Genomic DNA, 22,876 nt, shown 5'->3' with positions numbered 1-22,876 from the left:
TGCAGGTCTGTGATGCCAATTTGTACTCCCATAATTTTAGAAAAAGCAGGCACGTCAAAAACATACGAACAATTTCAACCGGTTGCTTGAACACGGTTTGTGTTTCTGTTTACGGATCCTTGTATGGCATTAAATAAAAAACAAGTTTTTTTTTAACTGAAAGTAAGGAGCGACATTAAAACTTAAAACGGACAGAAATTACTCCGTATATGAAAGGGGCTTTTCCTAATCAACGCCCCGCTCTTTACGCTGAAGTTTGACTCTTCCTCTTAACTCTACTTTTTAAAACAGTAAAAACTTTAGCGTAAAGAGCGGGACGCTGAGGAGGAAAAGCCCCTTGCATATACGGAGTAATTTCTGTTCCTTTTAAGTTTTAATGTTGCCCCTTACTTTCAGTTAAAAAAACTTTTTTTTTTTTTTTATTTAATTTCTGAACGTTTTTGAATTGATGCATGTTTTGATTTTGGCTCTACGCACATAAATAATTAAAACAAAATTTAAATAATAATGTTTTTTTGGCTAAATGGCTTTCTCATAGTTTTAATCGGAAGATTTTGAGAAAAAAAGAAGCGGGAGAGGAGGCCTAGTTGCCCTCCCATTTTTTTATTATTTACAAAGGCAACTAGAACTTTTAATTTTTTACGAACGTATTCATTAGTAAAAAATATACGTAACTTACGAATTAACTTGCATAACGAACTACTATATTCATATGTTTTTATTACGTATATAAGGGGGTTCATCCCCTCGTCAATACCTTGCTCTTAACACTAAAGCTTAAACTTTGTCCCAATTCCTTAAGAATTACCCCTGAATCACAAGGGCCGTAGAATAAATAGTTGAAATTTCTAAAAATACTTTAGCGCAAAGAGCGAGGTATTACGAGGAGGTGAACTCCTCATATGCGTAATGATTTGTGCTCGTTTTAATTTTTAATGCTGCTCCTTACTTTCAGCTAAAAAAACTTTTCATATTTATTTTTTCATTGTTTTTTTTTTTTAAATGATGCTAGAAAACCCTGCGTCCCCTTTATTGAAATTCTGGGTACCTGGCTTACGGACCGTATTTCTAACAGGCTCTGCGAAAAATTTGCTCAATTCCGCTTTCTAAGGCTATATGAGAGAAAGGTTGAGATGGCTAGGACACGTTCTGCGGATGAAGGGTTACAGATTTCCGAAGATTGTCCTTTTCGGCCAACCGTCTAGGGCTAAACAGAAAGTAGGGCGTCCTTGGTTGGGGTGGCAGGAAGTCATGAAGAAAAATTTAAAGGAAATGGAAACTTCCCGGGAGGTCTTAAAGGGGAGGGTTTGAATAGATTGGGATGGAGGAGTATGTGTAGCTTTGTTGGTTTCAGGCTGCTTGGTGCTTTCTTTTATCTTAAGCAAGAATTTATAAATTTTGCTAATTTACAGAGAATTTAAGAATTTTAATTAGTCAAAATAAAATGTAATTTTTTTCTTACCAAGTTTTTTTTTCATGAAAATATTGTTGCCCCTTCCGTGAATATTTCTTCCTCAGCCGGACTTAAGGCGCCCAGGAACCACAATCGGCTTTTAAGCCGCACTTTGTCGACCAGTGTCCTAGAGAGTTGGCTTAAAAGAACAATCTCAGGGATATTGGTTATGTCAACCCCCCACAGTCATGCAATTGGCCTATTATGCTTTAAAACTAAAGTAAATGTGTGTGTATATATGTGTATAGTTGCAAATAACCCACCTCAGCGATATATCGAGAACGACCGGGAGTATTAAGTTGAAACTTTTGGCGCTACTACTGTTACTGCTTCTGCTCTTACAATTTGTGTAAATCAAAAAATTGTCTGTGTATCCAGGTTGTGAAAGAACATAAATAGAATGTTTCGGCGTGGTATTGAGTTTTCAACTTTCTTGTCGTTTCGAGGAGATATAAAATTAAATTAAACAATAGCCTACAATTTGTGTTGGGATTAAGAATTATTGAAAAAATTTTCTCCAACATACAAATAGCAAGACAAACTATGAATTCTTGTAGAAAGAACCGAAAAGATACAATTTTTTCATCAAAAAGACTATGTCCACAATAAACGGTCAGAAATTAATAAGAAAAAAAATCCGCAAAACTGGTTTTTCAAAGAAAAGTAAAAACTAAGAACTGAATACCTATGAGATCATTACATCAAATTCAGGTAACAGACTAAAAACTAAGAATTAGCAGAAATAAAGTAAAAGAATCTTCCAAGCAGAAGACTACCAGGAATCACCCTCAATAAATAAATGAAACCCATAACAAACAGAAATTGCAATAAATAACGGAATCAAACTCAAAACCAGCAAAAGTTAGCATTAGTAGGGCTGGCAATCCCTATGCTTGCTCAAGACCAGGACATAACTTGCATTTTAGTGACGAAAAAAAGTAAATGACCATGGTTTGTTAGTTTAACATAAATATACTGATATTTATTCCCTAAAGTTGTAGTTAACAAAGTTAGAAAAGGGAAACATTTAAAATCTATTTTGTTTTCAGTAAGGTGAAACTTTACTGAAAACTTGAACTAATGTTGTTTCAACTTGATGTGATGTCTTAGCTATATTTAACTTTTAAGCGGTGATCTAACCATCAAGAGTCGTAATGTTTTTAGATTCAAAGTAACTGGACAACTACATCACCAAACTAAGCCGCACATCCATCACAAACCCCTGAAGGTGAATTTGAACCACCTTCATATAGGCAAATGTTCTTTTTTAGACCCAATAAAGCTGTTGAAGAATGCCGGGCACATCCTTTAAATTATGGTATCGCTCGTAACGTAATGATTCTCTTAATATTGCATAACACGAACAACTATGCCATTAGAAGATGTGCCATTACAGACAAGTATTGCAAGACCCGGTCAGCCTGCTGATTCACTTGACAACAGCCTTGGTTGGAAGACCGTCGACAATGAGAATCAATATGATAAAAGCCTACTGCATAGCCTTGATGGAGTTTGGCGGCGAAGATTGTGCTTGCGTGCAAACTGCTTGATTCTGCAAAACGTGGTTTTCTGTATATATATATATATATATATATATATATATATATATATATATATATATATATATATATATATATATATATATATATATATATATATATATATATATATATATATATATGTATATATATAACACGTTTTATACAATCAAGCGGTTTAAATCAGCACCAAAGAGTGCATACTGATGAGAAATTACGTAAATGTAATATATGCGAGAGGGCATTTTCATTTAATTCGAACCTGAAATATCATCTTACAATCCTTTTTAGGAAAAAGCCTGCTAGTTTGTAATTTACAATAAAAACTTGCTCCAGAATGACAATTTTCACAGACCGAAGAATGCTCAATGAAAAATTAGAGCTATTCTATGTAAATAAAATGTATTTGATTCTTGCAAATTTATTTTGGTTGGTGAATAAAACTTCCAGAAATAGATTTAAAGCCTAATCTTGCTTAAAAAAAAGCCTCTGTATCTCAAACATCTATTCTTATGGTCAGGAAAATTTAATTAAAGGGATGTTTGAGCCTCCCCTTCCCTCATCAGCAACCAAATCTTCAAACTGTTAAAACTCAACGCTTGAAACTGAGAGATTACTAATGGGTAATCTTCTTCCAATTTGTCCAGAATATTTGGTTATAAAATCACACATAAGTTAACACGCTACTCACTTGATGGTGAGACGACTAAACCTGTTAATACTATCAGTGTCAGCAAAAGAATGGCGGGGTCGATACAAGATAATGGAGTTTATGGAGTGATTTATTATATATATATATATATATATATATATATATATATATATATATATATATATATATATATATATATATATATATATATATATATATATATATATATATATATATATATATGATGGTATATTATTAGGTTTCAATTGTTTCTAAAGGTGTAAGAGCTTTAAAAATCTCGTGTCCCGACTGCTGATTGGTTTTTATTCCTATAAATGATATAATCAAGTTCCAACTGCTTCCAATAAGTTACGAGCTTTAAAAATCACGTGATCTCACTGCTGATCGCCTTTTCTTTCTTTCCACTGCGGATTGGTTGATCAAGTTAATTTTATGTATATAATATAGTCAAGTTGTAACTGTTTTCTCCAGTTTGATATCTGAAACTGTTTTTTCCTTTGACATTTCGATCTGTTTATCATCATTACTCTAGGCTATATGACCGAGAATGTCTTATTATAGCATTATAAAGTTATTTTCCATCCCCTTTATTTTATTATATTATAGGAGTTGCAGATACATCCTCAAGCAATGCCAATGCATTTACGGAAACTTCAAATTCTAATATTGGATTGCATGGAAAAAAGTGCAAAAAAGTTTATGAGTGCAATATATGCAATAAAGGATTTCCCTGCCGTTCAGCATTGGAAACACATGAAAGAATTCATACAGGAGAAAAACCATTTAAATGTGACCTATGTAGGACGAGCTTTTCTCGATTATACCATTTGAATAGACATCAAAAACTGCACACAGGTGAGAAACCGTTTAACTGCGATGTATGTCACAAGAGCTTTTCTCGACAGTACAGTTTAAATGTTCATCAAAGACGGCACACAGGTGAGAAACCTTTTAAATGTGATATGTGCAATAAGTTTTTTTCTCAATCAAGCTGTTTGAATAAGCACAAAAGAGTGCATACAGACGAGAAAGCGTCATCGAATATTGCATACAAGGGAAAAGCCGTTTTAATAGGATGATGCAGGAAGAGCTTCTCTAAATCAGATCATTTTAATAAACATCAAACACTGCATACAGGTGAGAAACCGTATAAATGTGATCCATGCGAGAGAGAAATTTTAATGAAATTCACTGTAAACAGTCATATAATAACCCATTCTAGTAAGAACCATACTAGTCTATAGCAATAATAAAAATCTCTTACAGGATAGTAGTTTTCATTAACGGTTTCAAGTTTTATAAGCACTTTTACAAAACTATTATAGGCTATCATTCTTAAAAAAGACGTTTTTTCAAATTCATTTATCTTTCTACCTTATTCCTTTTTTCTCTTTCTTTCTATCACTCTCTCTCTCTATACTCTTCTCCTAATTTTTTTAATTATTTCCTATTTTTATCAGCTTATTTGAAAAGGTATTTTTTTTATTGTATTAGCATAACTAATCTAGGGTCTCGGCTAAGGAGAGATATAAAAAGACTTCTAAACCCTCTATTGAATAAAGATCTAGACCAGGTAACATATTATGGGACTGAATCCGGCTAATGGCAAATGTTGGCTATGGAAAATCAGACAGTTTGAAGTAAACTTGACCTGATCTCCATGGGAATTTTTATACATGAAAACTTAATTAGAAAAAAAATATTTCATGTTTATACAATCCAAATTTTAGTAAGCAATAAAAACTTTCTTGAATAGCCAATATGAACAGAAACTGATATGAACATATAGCCAATATGAACAGAAACTGATATGAACATATAAACAATATGAATAGAAAACTTTCTTGAATAACCAATATGAACAGAAACTGATATGAACATATAGCCAATATGAACAGAAACTGATATGAACATATAAACAATATGAACAGAAAACTTTTTTGAATAGCCAATATGAACAGAAAACTTTCTTGAATAGCCAATATGAACAGAAACTGAAGACTCCTTTGGTTAGCTGAAGTTGGCAAATTTAATGTGGTGACCGCGTAGAACCTGTCAGGCATGGACATTATCCTAAAAATAACAATTAAGAAGCGGTATAACCTTTATAGGAATTTTATTTAACAAGATATTCTGGAGCTAACCAACCTTTTTTTTTAATTTACGAGTGGATTATACCATATACCTGGAAAAATATGTTGCGGTTGAACCTCTGTTGATTTTTGTAAGACTTGTTTAGTGAGTCCAAACGCTACCATAAATGTTAGAAACAAATAGGTGCTATCTAACCACGATTTTTTGATTGTAGTGAGTCCAAACACTACCATAAAAGTTAGAAACAAATAGGTACTATCCAACCAAGATTTATTATCAATATTTCAAAGCATCGAAATTTTAGCCAGAAAAACAAGGCAAAACTACGATAGACGTCCAAATCTTTAATATAACAAAAAAAAGATGAAGAGGATAAAATGCTCAAGAAAAAAGGATGAGAAGAATGCAAAGTCTTGAAAGGGTAATGAATAACAATAGAAGAAAACATATCTCTGTTGAAATTTTAAAAAGTTCGAGCACTTTGCAATGGAATTTTGTATTTAGTTTCCTTAACGATTTCGGCATCATCATTCAAAAGTAGCAATGCTAACTTGCAATGGTGAATATTAATTAAATCTTGATTATTAATTCTGAATAGCAACATTCATAACCAATAAACACAAAAAGGTGTGTTTTATTTTACAGTAAATGACAATCATTTTAAGGATGTTTTGACAGCAATGGACTAAAACTTTGTAAAATGAAGTGTAGTGTAGAAATCTGCCTGCAAAAAAGCAACCAAAATGAGACAATTCTCAAGCATATAACATTAATATCACCCGCTCAAGTAAATATTTGTAAGAACATCTTAGTCAGAATAATTTAAAAAGGAAGTTTAGTTTTCTTATTTGATCTAATCAATTCAATCAATTCATCTAATCAATTCAAGGCTGTGCCTCTGTAAGAAAAATTTGAAGTGCATTAAATTGTCTAAATAAATGAAAGTATTCAAATTCAAACCATTTTGTAGCTGGATTCAAAAAATTGAATCTAAATATCTGATATTACTAAAGAATGTGTAAGGTTGTTGCTAGAAAAAAAGGTGCAAAATTGGATTTTTTTTTGTGTAGGAATATGTGTTTTAAGGTCCATAACTGAGACACCGGTATAATTGGGGCTATTTAGAGTTTAAACTCACAGGCACCCAACTAGAAAAAAAAACCTCTGGATATTTCACTGGTTTTGAAGCGTTCTCACCCCTCAACTGTCCTTGCTTCTGATCTGTTTTAATTGTACCCGTCTTCTGACTGTGTCAGTGGCTTGTTTAGTCTTAATCGCGTTTGAAGTGTAATAGATTGCTTTATGTGCTTGCTAGGAAATGTTTTTTTTTTACTATTCATTGTAAGAATATATTTTAAAATATATCTACGATTTTAACTATTATCTTTTTTTTTTTCAATTGAGCTACAGACCATTGAGTATTGTTATTTTTAGCTCTCTCTGATACAACTGTTTATGTTTATCTGATTAAAATATTTTTGCTACAAGAACGCTGTGTATATTGGACACGAGTCTTCTATCTCCCTCATAAAAAATTCAGCTTGGTTGCCTCACCATGGTAAAAGGATGGCAAAAGCACTGCCAACCTAACCACGAGGGTCGCCTGCAAATTCGCTACCCATGTATTCTACTAAATGGTTTATTTGTTTTAAAGTCATTAATTAGTTCTTTTAACTTGTGAAACAATTTTGTTCGTTATTTCGGAATAATTAAAAACTTGAATGCTGACAAAAAACTGTACGCTTCAATTCATTACATGTACAATGTTTTTTTTTCCTTAGAATCTGTATTTGTATATCCTTTAAATGAATAAGCAGAATTTACTTATTCAGTTGTGTGACATCTAAAAAGGCTTCTGAAGACCAAAAGTATTATTTTCGAACAGCTTGAACATCGTCCTGGCGTAGCGAAACTACTTAGCATCATTTCAATTTATTCTTACTCCAAATGGAAAAATAATCGATCAGCCTCCCACTCTCATGTTGGCTTAATGGGTGAAGAGACGTACAAAACTATATCATAGAGGGCCCTGAAATTTACCTACAAAATTTTAGGGCCAATTTGTTTGACAAAACGGCCTGATTAAGAAAAATACAATATTACTTATTCCAAATATATTCTCCCATAATCGCCTAATTTGGGGATCACATAGGAACCAAAAGGGCCTAGTTATTGCCTTAGACAGTCAGAACCCCAGTATAAAAAAAAAAAAATGAAAATCTACTGGTCTGTGTAGGCCGCAAAAATAAACATAATTTTTGTGTGGCTTGAATTTACATCCATAATTTTCTGGTGCAAGATTGCACCGGGAATAAGAATAACCCTTCCTACCAAAAAATAACGTATGTGTATTTTGATTGACCTGATCTATGTTTTGATGAAAAGGCCCCAGTGCGCACGCACAAAAAAAATTTATTCCTCCGTAAAGGGGCCTTTAATAGTCTAGAAAGGCTTTTCCGAGTGACTAGAAACTTATAAAAGTTATTTCCTAGGTGAGGCAGACTCTAAGGTGGGAAAATTTCTAAATGGGGACTCAAATCTCCTCTTGTGTCCCCAGCGTTAGGGTTTGTTTCTTTTACTCGAGTTAAAGACCTCAATTTTGAGAATACCCTAGTTACAATGAGCAGTAATCGTGTTTAGCTGTCATCTAGTAATCGATAGGATAAATACGAAGTGTCTGTACAAAGCTAATCTTTACTAAAGTAAAAAAAAAAAACATAGATTCCCTTAGCTATGTTATCAAGCAAAGCAAACAGTTTGGTCTTTACCTTTTAGATTCCATTCGTTTTACTCAAGCTCCTCTGTCGTTGGCTATGTTGAAAATTTCCACAGCTATGCCGAAACATATCAGCTGGGCCAATGAAAAATATGTTTTTAGTTTTCCCACGCGCGTTTTAGACAATAAAATCTTGATGGGTGTTCTTCTGCGTTTTTGCTGCATAATTTTCTGGAAGAGTGTAAAAAGGGAAGCTTTGAATAGATTGGGATGGAAGAGGACTGAGCTTAGCTGTGTTGGCTTCAGGTGGATAGGTGCTGCAGTAATTTGTTAGTAGTAGAAGTATTATTTCGTTCAGAAAAGTAGAAAGGCCGAACAATTATACCTTTCGAGATACCATGATCCTCCTGGAAATAGGTCTAAGTTATAAAATTTGCCCGTTGCTTATGTAGCCTATTATAGGGAAGTATACATACATTTTTTGAGTGGGGAAGCATTTTCTGCTCGTGAAATTTTTCATGGGGATAACTTCCCATGGGAGGTAAGTTTCTAGGGGGTAAATTTCTCATGAGAAATTTTACACCAAATGAATTTTCTAGAATTCTTATACGAAGTTTTATCGTAAAGAGCGGGACGTTGAGGGTGGGACAATCCCTTTCATATACAGAATTTTTTCTGTTCTTTCTAAGTTTTAAAACTTAAAAGGAAGATATACTATCATCCACAAGTTGTCAACCCAGGTCTTACTAGGTTTTATGTCTCATTTGAATCTCTTTAATTGCATCTTCAAGAAAGATCATTGGCAGGTGGTCAGAATTCCTTGATGTGGCTGAATTAGCGCAATGGATGTTTCCTAAATTTGTGTAGATATATTTGTTATGTGGTTTGAAGATATATTAAATTTGTTTTAAGCATCTGAAATCCATTCATGTAAGCATCTTCACCCAAAAGCAGCCCAGTCTTCAAATGACATCTTCAATCTGAACAGGGGGGATCCAAGGAGGGCACGGAGGAGCACTCCCAATGACATGGTGTAGGATTTGTGGTTGGGACTGCTTGCTCTAGTTTGGGTCTGGACGAAAGTAATTTTTCTTTGTAATTAACTTAATAGTTGAGTTTTTCATAAATTTTCAATATTAAGACTCTTTCTTTTTGCAAACAAGTTTGAATCAAGACTTTAATCACTTTGTGCTGTCTTTGTTAGGTTTTTCTTTTGTCGCATACCGCCAAAGAGTATTTAATTAAATTTAAGTTTATCAACGGAATCTGTTCGTATTACCGCAAAATCCAACTGTGTGGCGAAAATCTTCATTTGGTAATAACAAGGAGGAGAAATTTAAAATCCTAACTTCTTTAGGCTGTTAAAATGATATTTCAGGATTGTGCTGTCACAACGGGACTGAAGAGCAAAATATTTACTTCTTTTTACTGTCAAAATTTGTTTTCGAGTCTTGCAATTGCACTGAGGCAAAGAAATTGATAAGCATATGATTACTTTTTTGGCAGCCTGTTTTAGTTTTTTGGGTTGGCTTTTTTTTGTGAAGAGGGGTGGCTTTTTCAATATAGTCTAGTAGTTTTTTTTAGGGATTTGTATAATAGAAAGTAAATGTATGAGAATTAAAAACTATTAATTTAAGTTTTGAATTTTTGTGAGGAAATGGTGGCCACTTTACTGCCTATTTTCATCCAGTTAAAGATCTGAATTATATGACATATGCTCTTCGTGAAACATTAAAATAAAGGCGAAACTCTTTAGCATTTTAGACCATTTCCACTACCTACCTATGTCGAGATTCCCATTGAATTGCGGGCATTTCTTTGTTCGCAAGTTTATCGAAGCAACCCATTATGCGCCCCCCCCCCCTAAAGCAAATCCTGGATCAACAATTTTCTCTCATAAATCCAATTTAAAATAACACATTTCAAGACATTAAACTGTCTAATAACGAGACAAAGAGCCTGAGTCATAGACCTCAGCAAAGAATGTCTAAACAGGTCTTTTGGAAGTGTCCAAGATAAAGCAAGACTCTTATCTCAGATTGTGTATTATTCCGTAATATTTTTGTCAATAAGAGAAACGTGTCCTAGTACTATCTGAACCGATAGCTATTGCTAAATTCAAAAATAGGTAGCGCTGTATAAGCAAAACTATTCAAATTAAAGACCTACTTAATTCTAACTGTGAAAAAATATAGTTTCTAGGTAGTATAATAGGGTAGTTATAGTAGATTAAATGTCAAAAAGTGCACAGAGTGATCAAAGTGTCCCAGAGCCGGTCGTCTTACCTCAACATTTCCTAAATTTAGAAAAAAAAACATTGATATGGCTCAGAATTCTACTCAAATAACAGTAATTGCATTTTGAGAACTAAAGGCAGAGAAAAAGCAAATGGTAATTGAAAATTAAGGTAAAATGTTGTTCTGTCAAATTTCAATAGGTTTTAGACCTGTCATACCTTAAATTACCTTAAATCGCAGCTTGGAGCGATATAAGGATTATCCATCCTTGTGATGCTCCATGAGAAAAAAAAGAATTCATTTGGTGTAGATTGTGGCTGTTAGATTAGACTCTTGTGGAGGACTCTGCAGCTTCCCAATTGTAAAGGAACTCCTGGCAGAGCCATTTCCTATCAAGGTGGGACTTGAACATGTCAATTGAAGTAGCAGAAACTGTTTCCTCAGAGAGCTGGTTCCACATATTGATGATTCTTTGGCTGAAGAAGTGGCTTCTATGTCTACTCGTGGAACGCTGCATGGAGAGCTTCAAAGAATGTCCTCTAGTACCAGAATGCAAGGGCTGTGCAAAGAGACCGGGAAGGGTATTTTTAGAGAGGATTTTTTTGGTTGAAATAATGTCACCCCTTTTCCGTCGTATGTCAGCGTTGGCAGCTTCAAACGACGTAGTCTTTCTTCGTATGGAAATTTATTCATGTTGGCAACCATCTTAGTGGCACGACGCTGGACATCCTCAAGCAACTTCCTATCTTTTTTGAAGAAAGGGGCTGCCAATGACATTCCAACCTCCAGGCGTGGACGTACAAGCGCCTTATATAACTTCATAAGAACTCTAGGGTGTCGGCTGGAGATGGTTCTTTTTATGATACCGAGGGTTTTATTTGCAGAAGATGAAACAGACTTAGCATGGCTGCTAAACTTTAATTGGTGATCTACAATAACCCCAAGATCTCTTTCATCGGAAACAGCAGAAAGGAAGTTGTCTTGAAGGAAATACTTATGATGCTTGTTATTTTTTCCAAAATGAATTACATGGCATTTGTCAACATTGAAAGTCAGAAGCCACATGTTAGCCCATCTTACTAGACTATCAAGATCTGTTTGAATTGATTGCTGGTCAGAGGGAGTAGCCGCTTTTCCAACTAGTTTTGAGTCATCAGCGTAAAGGGTAATAAGATTTGAAAGAAGGGTGGGTAATTCGTTAATATAGAAGTTGAAAAGTGTTGGTCCAAGAATAGTGCCCTGGGGCACGCCACTTAATACAGTTGTGGGAGAAGAGAAATGAGGAGTTCCTTGCAAATCAAAAACTCTGACACTCTGTGATCTTTCAGAAAGGAAGCACCTAATCCACTGTATAACACCTTCGTTGACACCTGCAGCCCTCAATATGATTATGAGGAATTCATGACAAACTTCGTCGAATGCTTTGGACAGATCAAGAAGAATCATGTCGACAGGAAAACCCTCATCAAGCAGTGTAGTCACTAATTCATATGTTTGGATAAGGTTAGTGTCCACAGATCTACCAGATCTGAAACCATGTTGTGATGTGGAAAGGATATTATTGACCTCAAGATGTTCAATTAGAGCTTTATTAACAAATCTCTCAAGCACCTTAACAACTGCAGAGGTGATGCTTATGGGACGGTAATTCTCTGCCGAGTCTCTTCGTCCCTTTTTATGGATCGGGGTTATATAAGATGTTTTCCAATCATGCGGTAGGTCCCCATTTTGAAGAGATAACTGGAACAGCATGCACAGGGGGTAGCTGAGAGCTTTTCGACACTCCCTAAGAAGACGTGGATGAACACTGTCTGGTCCCTTTGACTTATTTACATCAAGCTTCTCAAGGCTATTGAAAACCATTAATTCACCTACTGACAAATCAGGCATAGGGAAAAGCACTTCATACAATGGAGGATCTGGTGAGGAGGTGCCTGAATTTTGGGTAAAGGCAGAAGCAAATTGTGCATTTAGAATGTCAGCCTTATCTATTGGAGATGAGTGTAATACACTGTGGTTAACAAGGTCAGGAATAGTATGATGATTTGGGTTTTTAGAAGAGACATGTCTCCAAAAAGATTTTGGGTTTAACTTGATCTCAGAAGCCAAATTTTCCTCGTAGGCAGATTTCAGTTTTTTTTACAGAATCTGTTACACGATTCCGTACTGCCTTATAAAATGACAGGGTCTCCTGGTTCCTCTTCTTCACATACCGTTTCCAAGCTCTAGATTTCTGGTTAATCAGCTTCTTAACTTCCTTAGTGAGGAAGGGAAGTGTTTTGGGCTGTTTCCTAAAAATAACCCTGGAATGTTTCTTTTCAAGAGCAAGAAGAGTTTTTTTGAAATTTAGCCACAACTCATTGATGTCACTGGTGATAAGCATTGACCAGTTTGCAGATGACAGTTCCTGCTGTATTGCCTCATAGTCGGTGAAAGTCTGAGGACGAAATTTAGGTTGAGGACGACTATTTAGGGACAACACAGACAGAATAACTAGGTGGTCACTACTAGCAATTGGCGGTAAATAATCATTACGAATGAGGGAATCAGTATCACGCAAAATGACAAGGTCTAACAGCGAGGGATTCTGATCAGCTCTATAGCGTGTAGGCTTATCGATAGTCTGATGAAGAAAATTATTTGATAGGCAAGATAAAAAAGGTGAGTCTCTACTATTAGATGAAATATGTCCAGTTCCTTCAACCCACTCAATTGCAGGAAAATTAAAATCTCCAGTGATTATTAACTCAAATGAGCTAGGAAGGGAAATTGAAGATGTCATTTCATCAATGATAGTTTTGAGGGCCAATTCACTATCTTCAAGGGAAGGAGCACTTGGACTTCGATAAACGCACCCAAGACGCAAATTTTTATTAGCAATGGAGATATCAAGCCATACACTTTCTATCAAAGATATATCAAGCATAGTAGGATTTACAACACTAACCTGGATACCATCTCTTACATAAACACCAACTCCTCTTCGACAATTTGAATGCTCCAAGCTGCTAAAAAGTTGATATCCCGAGATCTGTAGGGATGTTTCAGTAACCGCCAAAAAACTATGTTTCGGTAACAATTCAACAAAACTCGCAATATCTGCTGCTTCCTCCCTAAGAAGCACTTCGGATTCTAGAAGCTTATTTGTCAGACAGTCAACATTGCTTGAAAGAACACGGAAAGTATTTTCAGAAAGGGGCTTCTGACTCGGGAAATTTGGCTGTTGAGACTCAGAGGTAATATCAGATATAGTACTTGAAAAACTTGAATCTGCTGAATTCTGACATGACACGAGCGAATTATTAGATATAACATTTGAATTAACATTAGCAGAAATAGCTCTTAAATCGACATGGGAAATATTTGGAGAAGGATTGGATGAAGCTTCACAAAAAATATCAACTGACGATTTATCAAAACGAAGCACTGGGGAAACAAAACTATTTACATGAGGATGCGATGATATAACTAGGTTTCCATCGTGGATTGCTTTGGAGGGGACCGGGGTGGCGCTTCCCAACTGCGATGAGCAGCCTCGTTTTTTGGAACGATTTGGCCCTTGAAGATCATGAGGTTGGGCTCACCTGAGCTTATTCTTCTTTTCAACTCCTCAACTAAAGCCTTCCTCCTGTTTCTCTCTGTCTTGGATGCGTCATCACGGAATTGTATATCCTCGTGGAGCTCGCGGGAGCGGTTGATGATTGACCTTTTGATGTCCAGGCTTGGGACAGTAAAAAGGACAGGAGGAGGGCGTGCAGATGGCAGAGAATTAGTAGGGATCGGAAGTCTTCTCACATTATTGATGTGAACGTCTCTGAGCTTATACTTTTGATCAATATAAGACTTGATGAATAGTTGGTCATTGGGTTGCAGAGGGATCCCAAACGCAACAATGTTAAGGGCTCTACATTGTCTGTCCCTTTCTTCAGAAAAGTGGCGCTGGATCTCACTATCAAGATGCTGGGTAAGATTGGCTTTGATGCTTGTTGTCTCTTGAAGAACTACCGTCTGGACTTCGGAACGCATTTCAGAGAGTGAGCATTTTTCGGACACCCGGGTTTCCAGTGCTGACACTTGTGATTTTATCTCACTGACAGTTTGTGAGATTTCAGCTTTTAATGATGTTTCCAAGTCTTTTAAATATGCTTGGACAATTTCTTGAAAGGCCGCTTGAGATGGGATTTTATCAATAATCTCATTTTTCATGCTATCTATTGTGGCTTTTACGATATTCTCAACACTAGCATTTTGAGTATTAACAGATGTTGATCCGTATTTACATGCTGGGCACTTGATACAAATATCTACACGTCGGGAGATTTTAGTGATAAGCAGATATTCAGATTCAGGCATGTCTAGACACTCGGTACATATCCACTTGTCACACCCATCACAAAGAATGGCATAATAATCATTTTCTAATGCAATATTGCAGGCAAGACAATTGTCGGATCCTTTTTTCGGACTTACATGAGTCCTTTTTGGTCTTCTACTTGATGTGGCCTTAATTTCGCAAGGTGGCGGCATGATATGAGAAAAAATCGCTGGAAAAAAATGCGGGGGAAAAAAGCTATTCAGCCAACAGATATCAATTTATCACGGGGTTTTCAGAACTTGGGGGACCTGTGGGAAGCGCGGATACTCAAATCGCCTATCCCCAGCAGTTTAACGATGAATATCCCGCCGGTACCAATACGGCTCTTCGTGTTTGTTATCGCTCTCTTCTGCACAGGTTTCCCCAAATGCAGAAAATAAACGATTCAGCTTACGTAATCTGTGGCTTTATAAAAGAAAAACAGATACTTCACAAATTTGGACCGGTAACACTGTATAGGCAAAAAAGGAAGAACGGGAAGATGTGCAATTCCCTGGAGAATTGAAAATAAATGAATTGCCCAAAAGTCTAAATATATCAATCACAGCACTGAGGTAAGTCCCTTAAATCAAAACCTAGGGTATCACAAGACCAGGGAAAATACAAAAAACAAAGAAAAACAGTTTTATCTCACAGTTTAACACATATATATCCAGGGTTCAAATTTATACAGCCACATGGATTTGTTGTCATGTAGGTAAATTTCAGGACACTCTAGAGGGAGAAGGAGTAGAGGTGGGTATTTTAAAATACCTTCCCAGGATATACTTTAGCATGTAGACCCATCCTCCAAAGTTTCATTTTCCTAACCTAGCCTCTTTCCAAGATGCCTTCTGACTCTGCTGTTTCTGTAATAGAAAAAGGATTGCTCAGGATAGCATATAGTAAATAGACATAAAGCCTGAAATCTTACCTTAAATAATCTTAAATCACAGCTTGGAGTGTTATGAGGATTTTCCATCCTTGTGATGCTCCAGTGATGAAAAAAATTTGTTTGGTGTAGATTGTGGTTGTTGATCTACACTCTTGCAGCTTCCCAATTGTAAAGGAACTCCTGGCAGAGCCATTCCTTATCAAAGTGGAACTTTAACATGTTGGTTGAAGTTGCAGAAACTGTCTCCTCAGATAGTTGATCCCACAGATTAATGACTCTTTGGCTGAAGAAATGACTTCTATGTCCATTTGTGGAATGCTGCATAGGGAGCTTCATTGAATGTTCTCTAGTACCAGAATGCAAGGGCTGTGCAAAAATACCTGGAAGGGTGTTTTTAGAGAGGATTTTTTTGGTTAAGATCATATCACCTCTTTTCCTTTGGTATGTCAGTGTTGCTTCACATGATGTAGTCTTTCTTCATATGGAAATTTATTCATTCTGTTAAGCATCTTAGTGGCATGATGCTGGACATCCTCAAGCAACTATTTATCTTTTTTGAAAAAAGGGGCTGCAAATTACATTCCAACCTTCAAATGTGGTTGTACAAATGCCTTATATAACTTCATAAAAACTCTTGGGTGTTGGCTAGAGATGGTTCTTTTTATGATACAAAGGAATTTATTTGCAGAAGATGAAACAGACTTAGCATGGCTGCTAAACTTTAATTGGTGATCAACACAAATTAAAGTTTATTGGATCTTTGCTGTTTTTTTAGAGAGACTTCCCAAAAATGGTTGCCATATTAAGCTTTGAACAGAGATCATTTGATTAGAAGTTCGATTGCTATTTTGAAGAATCAAATGTGATCAGAGTTAAAACCAGTCCTCCACCATGCCCTCTTTTTTCAAAATGTATCCAATTGAAATTTTGAGATAGCTATTGCATTCATAGGCTATGCTTCTGTGGTGGACAAAATTCCCTACATCCCCTAGGATAAGGTCTATAAGTCTACCCTCTCCACACCTTTTTTCCCTCAGATCAAAATATTGAGATAGCCATTTTGTTCTATATAGTTCAGAGATCAAATAAGCACTAACTTATATATTAACAGATTATTCAGATAGCTAAGAAATAAACTTACCACTAGCATCATCCTGAATCCAAATTTAACATTCATTTCTGTGTACTCATTGCTTATATAATAGCACTTGAGAATTTTGATTGTGAATGATACAAACATGACACAAGAAACTGGTCAAGCAACTTCTTTTTACCACATAATTAGCTTTGGCTTGTTTGGAAAATAAATTGTAGCTATATTTTAATTCAGTATTTAGTTGATATTTTGGTTTGGTCAGGTTAGACTAGCTTAGGTTGTGTATTTAGCTTAGGCTAAGAAACTGGTGAAGCAACTTCTTTGTACTACATAATTAGCTTTGGCTTGTTTGGAAAATAAATTGTTGCTATATTTTAATTCAGTATTTAGTTGGTATTTTGGTTTGGTCAGGTTAGCTTATATTATGTATTTAATATATGCTATGCTTTACCCCTCCCCCCTTATTTGCAAATATTTAGCCCAAATTTGTTTCTAAACTATCATATTTCTATCATAATTTGTTTGGTTTTATTAGCATTAATTGAAGTTCACTTCCAGAGTGTTTATTATATAACCAATAAGTACACATTTCTGTTGCAAATGAACTTTACCCCCACCTCTACAATTACCAATTTAGGGTATATAGTTGCACATTAGGGAGATAGGGAGGTAAAATTCATTTCTAATGCAAATGAATGTTACATTTAAAATATAGAGGTTAGTTGAAACTTTACTCCTACCCTAATGTGCAATTATATACTCTAAATTGGTATGTAAAGAATTTGATGTTAAGTAATATTTTAATATTTGAATCAGTTAAAATAATAGTTACCATTCCTAAATCAGTTGCTAGTGGTAATTTTTTCCTACAATTTTTGCAATTTCTTTTAAACATTTCTAAACTTTTTGTTACTATTGGCTATTTTGAGCACCTTTAAAGAATCAAAATTTAAGTTTCCTGGCTGCAATTATTGTATTTAGAAAAAGCATAAAAAGGCATAAAGTGATGTATTTACTTTCCTCTTAGCTAGTTCAAGTTTTTCAAGTTCACAAATAATTTACTAAACAAAATTACTATAAATCACACACTATCTTTGACTGCAGGAAAGCCCAAATGGGCCTGTGAAGGCAGTCAAAGTGATTTCATACTTGAAATCAACTTCATCTGTACTACTTTAAAAAACAAAAAAAAAACTGAAAAAGGAAAAAAAAATGCTGTCATCTCACAACTTCCAATCACTATAACTAATGCTTGTTTTTTTTTTTCAATGCTGGTCAGTCAAGAAGTGTTTCTTCAGCTGTGCCTTGAATTGGGGTAGACTTACCACACCTTGAATCCCCCCAGGAATCAAATTCCAAATGGTAGGACCCATATGCTTTATATAAAACCTGAACGTGTAGTATTTTGCTCTTGGCTTGCCAACACTTCTGCATTTCTTGGATCATACTTGTGATAAAAAGCATTCCTTTCAAATAAGTCAGAAAACACCTTTGGGCAAATATTGTTCAAACACTGATATACAAACGTTCAAATCTGGTAATCTCTAATTTGTCCTATGTTTAAAATACCAAACTTTCAAAAAATAGTTTCAGTACTAACAACACCTCTTTCATACTTACCTATAGCTTGTAAAGCCTTGTTTTGTTGTATCTGTACTTTTTTTAAAAAAAAGGAAAAGAAAGACAAAAAATTGAAAGGAAAGACAAAATTTACTGTCAACACAGACTAGCTCAAATTATACATTCTCAATAAATTTTCCATAGCTCTTCTGTCTGTCACCTAAATTGCAGCTTGGAGCAATCTAGGGATTTTTGCTTGTAGAGCTCTAGATTTGACAATTTGAGTTGAATTCAGGATTCTTTAGTTACCAGGGACACTCATCATCCAGTCTTATTTAAAGATGTAATAATAATCATGAAAACCATCAAATAGTTGTCATAAATTTGACAACTGTTTTACTCAAAGGACCCTAGAATTTTGTTATCAATTATTTTTCATCAGTTTTACATGTTCAGTAAAGTTTGAATAGAGGTACTTATGTTTTGACAATGCTTGTTGCTGTCTGTGAAAAAAAAAAAATTGGCTAAAAGATACTCTCTAAGTTACTAAAGTTACTAAATTACTAAAAGTTACTAAGTTTACTAAAAGTTACTAAATTACTAAAAGATGCTCTCTAAAGAAATTAATCCTTTGATAGAAGTCAATATGTATGTTTCAGTTTGGCTGAAGTAACATTTTTAGTTGGCCTGGTCAGACAACAATTTTCAACACTTGGAAAACATTTTTGACAATATAACATTTGTTGCCATTTTAATTTAATTTTATCAAGAAAAATCCTATGTGGCTACATTTCAGAAGAGATCAGATGTATTGGTGCTGATCCCAATATATTTTGCAAAAAATAACAAAGTAATGACAGTTTGAACATTACATAGCTGAAAAATAATTGGGAGCTCCTTTTGTGTCAAATGCAGAACACTAGTTGAATTGAATGTTCTTTTCTTATCTGGGTGTATTGAATATAATGTCCCAAGTTTTGCATTGTCAAATTATAACGACGGCTTCAAGAGATGGCACTCCAAGTCCCATGTAAACATTGTTGTCCTGTTTTAAAGGTAAATTTTGGTTGCACTGTTGAATCATTGGTGTCTTTACCCTACATTTGCGGATTGAAGTCACATATGACAATAAACTAAAGTTAAAATTGTAATTAGGATGTTTCTAAACACTTAATAATAGGTGGCATTCATTTTTTTTTTACTCTTCAGTTTATATTACAACTTGCATGGAAGGAAATTCCTCCTGTGCTAAGTATAATTTTTAGGGTACTAATGTAACTGAAGTCTAAGAAATTAACAAGGTAAATAAATGTGTCAAATTTGGGGTTTGATTCCCATTGAAGTTAGTATTTCTGGCTTTTATAAGTCAATGATTAGAATTGCACTTATTTAGGGTGCTATTGTTGCAGCTGTTTTAACAAGCATTTGTTTCCTGTTTGTATTTCCTCCAATAAGTCATAGAGACAAGATAGGAGTTTTAAAAGAAACCATCTAGTTAAAAATACTAATTTTTTTTCCATTAAAATATCAAAGGAAATGATTTATTTTAACTTAACCCATTTAAAGTCATTATTATTGGAAAAAATATGCAAGTTTAGAGAAAAGCAAGAGATCATACTAAAGAATTGTATTGTTGAATTTAGTTTTTCTGAAAATCCTAATAGTATCTTTTATTTTGCATTGCATTTGTACAAGTAACGATTTTTTTTAGATAATTTTACTTTTACAAACACCAGTATTTACCATCTGAACTGGTGTTATTGTTCTTTTGCAAAATTGTTTCAGAAAGCAATTATCTCACTTTAGTACAAAAAGGAAGGGATTACAAGTGTTGTTAGACTCTTGTAATGTTGGGTCTTTTATCCCCACTGCTGTTAAACCCTCTTTTCCCCTAAAACCTTACCTTTAATTCCTGTTTACTTGATTTAGGCCAAAAGTTTAGCTTGTTTTACATAGTAATATATTTTTCATGAATCCAAAATTTCAAAATAGATGGTTTTTTCTTCTTAAGGATAAGTAATAAATATGATGATCCAAAAACTCTTCAATTTTTTCTGAAAATAGCCCCTTGAGCTCTATTTTCAATAAGATTTTCTTCAGTTTAAACTTTTGCTATTGTTACCCCTGCTGTGCAGTAAAAGTTAAATAGCTCATAAAATCCAAAAAATAATAGACAGAACCCAAATTTTAGGTGTCATTCTAAAAGTATTACTGTAGGAAATCTGAAAGAGCCTCTTTGCAATCATAAGTACAAAAAATAGGCTGGAACATCCAAGGGTGTATTCATTTGGTCTGAGTCATATAAACTATTTCATAACAAAAAGAAAAAGAGTTGCTATTCCCATTTTTAGGAAATTTCAAATCTTAAGTCAAATACTGTCCTCTGTTAAAAATTTACAATGTTCTATACCAAAGAAAGCTATTTACCTGTACTTACAGTAAAGTTTAGCTTTGAAATATTATTCCCTTCCAAGAATTTGGTTATTTTTTCTAAGGCATTTTCTTTATCCACCTAGGCTTAAAATATATTTATCTTTATGTAGCCTACATCAATGATAATAAATCGAATCATGTCTTGACTTGCTGAGCACATAAAAATCTAGCTAACCATTTTTTTTTTTACCAAAAATGTCTACAGACCATGTTTTGATTCAAGACTGGCCAATTTTTCTCGTGATTGTGTCTGCATTAATAGTTTTGAGAAGGTATAGTCTCTTTACAATTCTGTGAGTCAGCTATATAATAAGGCAACTTTCTTCTCTGATTAATTAAATAACCAAAAATATAATTATAAACCTTCTCAGCTTTTCCACTAAAAAAATTACTTGGTTTTTGTATAGTGGTTTTAATAAAATAGCTAAAATGTAATGATCATATTACAATAAGTAGGTATGAGTCTATAGCGGGCAGGTTAAATATAAGAGTCTTTAGTGGTGCAAAGACAAACTAAACTAGCTAATGTTGATTTAAGAATTTTTGCAAGTTTTGAATGCATATTGTTCAGCATTCAAAGAGACAGAATTATTACCAAGCTAGGTATATTTTAAATTGAAAAGGAATGTTAAAGCTTTGAAAGAAAAATACAAGCACTAGTGCCTATACAGTTTGTGATTTGGAATACTTATTTATATGTTTAAATCTATTTCAGCAAGTTTGTGTCATTCAAGGATTTAGTCACTATTTCTGAAATGGAGCAAAACGAATTTTGTTTAAAGTGGAATAACTACCTGGATCTATTTCACAGAGCGTTTTTATCTCTATTAGACAGTGAACATTTTACAGATGTCACCCTATCATGTGACAGTCAAAGCGTCAAATGTCACAGACTTGTTCTTTCATCTTGTAGTTCCTACTTTGAAACACTTCTTCTAGGGATTTCACACCCTCATCCTATTATTATCCTAAAAGATGTGAAATTTCATGATCTGATAGCTTTGGTGAAATTTATGTATACAGGTGAAGTGAACATTCCACAAGCTCAAGCTAGTTCATTAATAAAAGTGGCAGAAATGCTTAAAGTTAAAGGTCTTGCTTATCCCAATGAGACAGTTAACCAGATACAAAAACCTAGCTATCTTGTTCAACCTCAAAACAGAGTTGCTACAACCTCTGAAAGCAATTTCTTGGCTCAAGATCCTTCCAGTAATATAGAACTTCCTCTAGTAGATACCTCAAACCATAACTTGGTATACGGTCCTGCTAAAACTAGTTCCTCTTTTCATCAAAGAGATATTGCTGCATGTAACTCAGTGGTAAGTTTTTTCTATTTTTTTTTATTGAAGTAAAGTTTATTCAAAATCAAGTGACCAAAGTATGGCTTTATATTTTATTTCTCTAAGGATTTAGGCAAGGTTGTAGCCAAAGGCTAACGTGACACATGTGTGTAATATTTAGACTATGAATCTTCATCCCCACCTTGGAAATAACTTTGCCAAGAAATTTTGTAACTTAACAATTAAAAAGTACTAAGCACTAGGTTTTATTTTGCTGTTAAGATTTTCTTCTTTGATCTAACTTTTTTTTCTCACATTCTATTTTTTTTTAGTTCAAAGTGCCAATAGGCTATCATTGTAATCCCAGATCTGCTCAGATCATTGCCAAAACTGCTTTATTTTTTTTCTTACAAGACAATGATAGAAGAAATTAGTAGTATTTAAATCAAAGTCCTTAGACCTCTTTTTTGAATAAAATGAGCATTTATATATTGATTTAAGTGTCATTAATTGGTTTTTCTTCTATCTTTCTATTTCTATTTCTTCT

General features: G+C 34.3%; 2 protein-coding genes across 2 annotated transcripts in view; both read left to right on the top strand.

Annotated features, from left to right (window-relative positions):
- LOC136036587 (zinc finger protein 271-like) overlaps nt 1-7,248 on the top strand; it is a 33,242-nt gene extending 25,994 nt beyond the window's left edge. Inside the window, exon 4 of the mRNA XM_065718891.1 lies at nt 4,271-7,248. Coding sequence (XP_065574963.1) covers nt 4,271-4,743 — 473 coding nt within the window. The 3' untranslated portion in view covers nt 4,744-7,248. The remainder of the gene's footprint in view (nt 1-4,270) is intronic.
- Nucleotides 7,249-15,553: 8,305 nt separating this feature from the next.
- The window catches only part of LOC136036476 (zinc finger protein 665-like), a 34,455-nt gene continuing 27,132 nt past the window's right edge, over nt 15,554-22,876 (top strand). The window contains exons 1-2 of the mRNA XM_065718736.1: nt 15,554-15,640; nt 21,765-22,368. Coding sequence (XP_065574808.1) covers nt 21,805-22,368 — 564 coding nt within the window. The 5' untranslated portion in view covers nt 15,554-15,640; nt 21,765-21,804. The remainder of the gene's footprint in view (nt 15,641-21,764; nt 22,369-22,876) is intronic.

This window comes from Artemia franciscana, chromosome 15 (genome assembly GCF_032884065.1).
Source record: "Artemia franciscana chromosome 15, ASM3288406v1, whole genome shotgun sequence".
NCBI lineage: Eukaryota > Metazoa > Arthropoda > Branchiopoda > Anostraca > Artemiidae > Artemia > Artemia franciscana.
The sequence above is the reverse complement of the archived record's forward strand: the minus strand, read 5'-3'. Positions and strand labels throughout refer to the sequence as shown.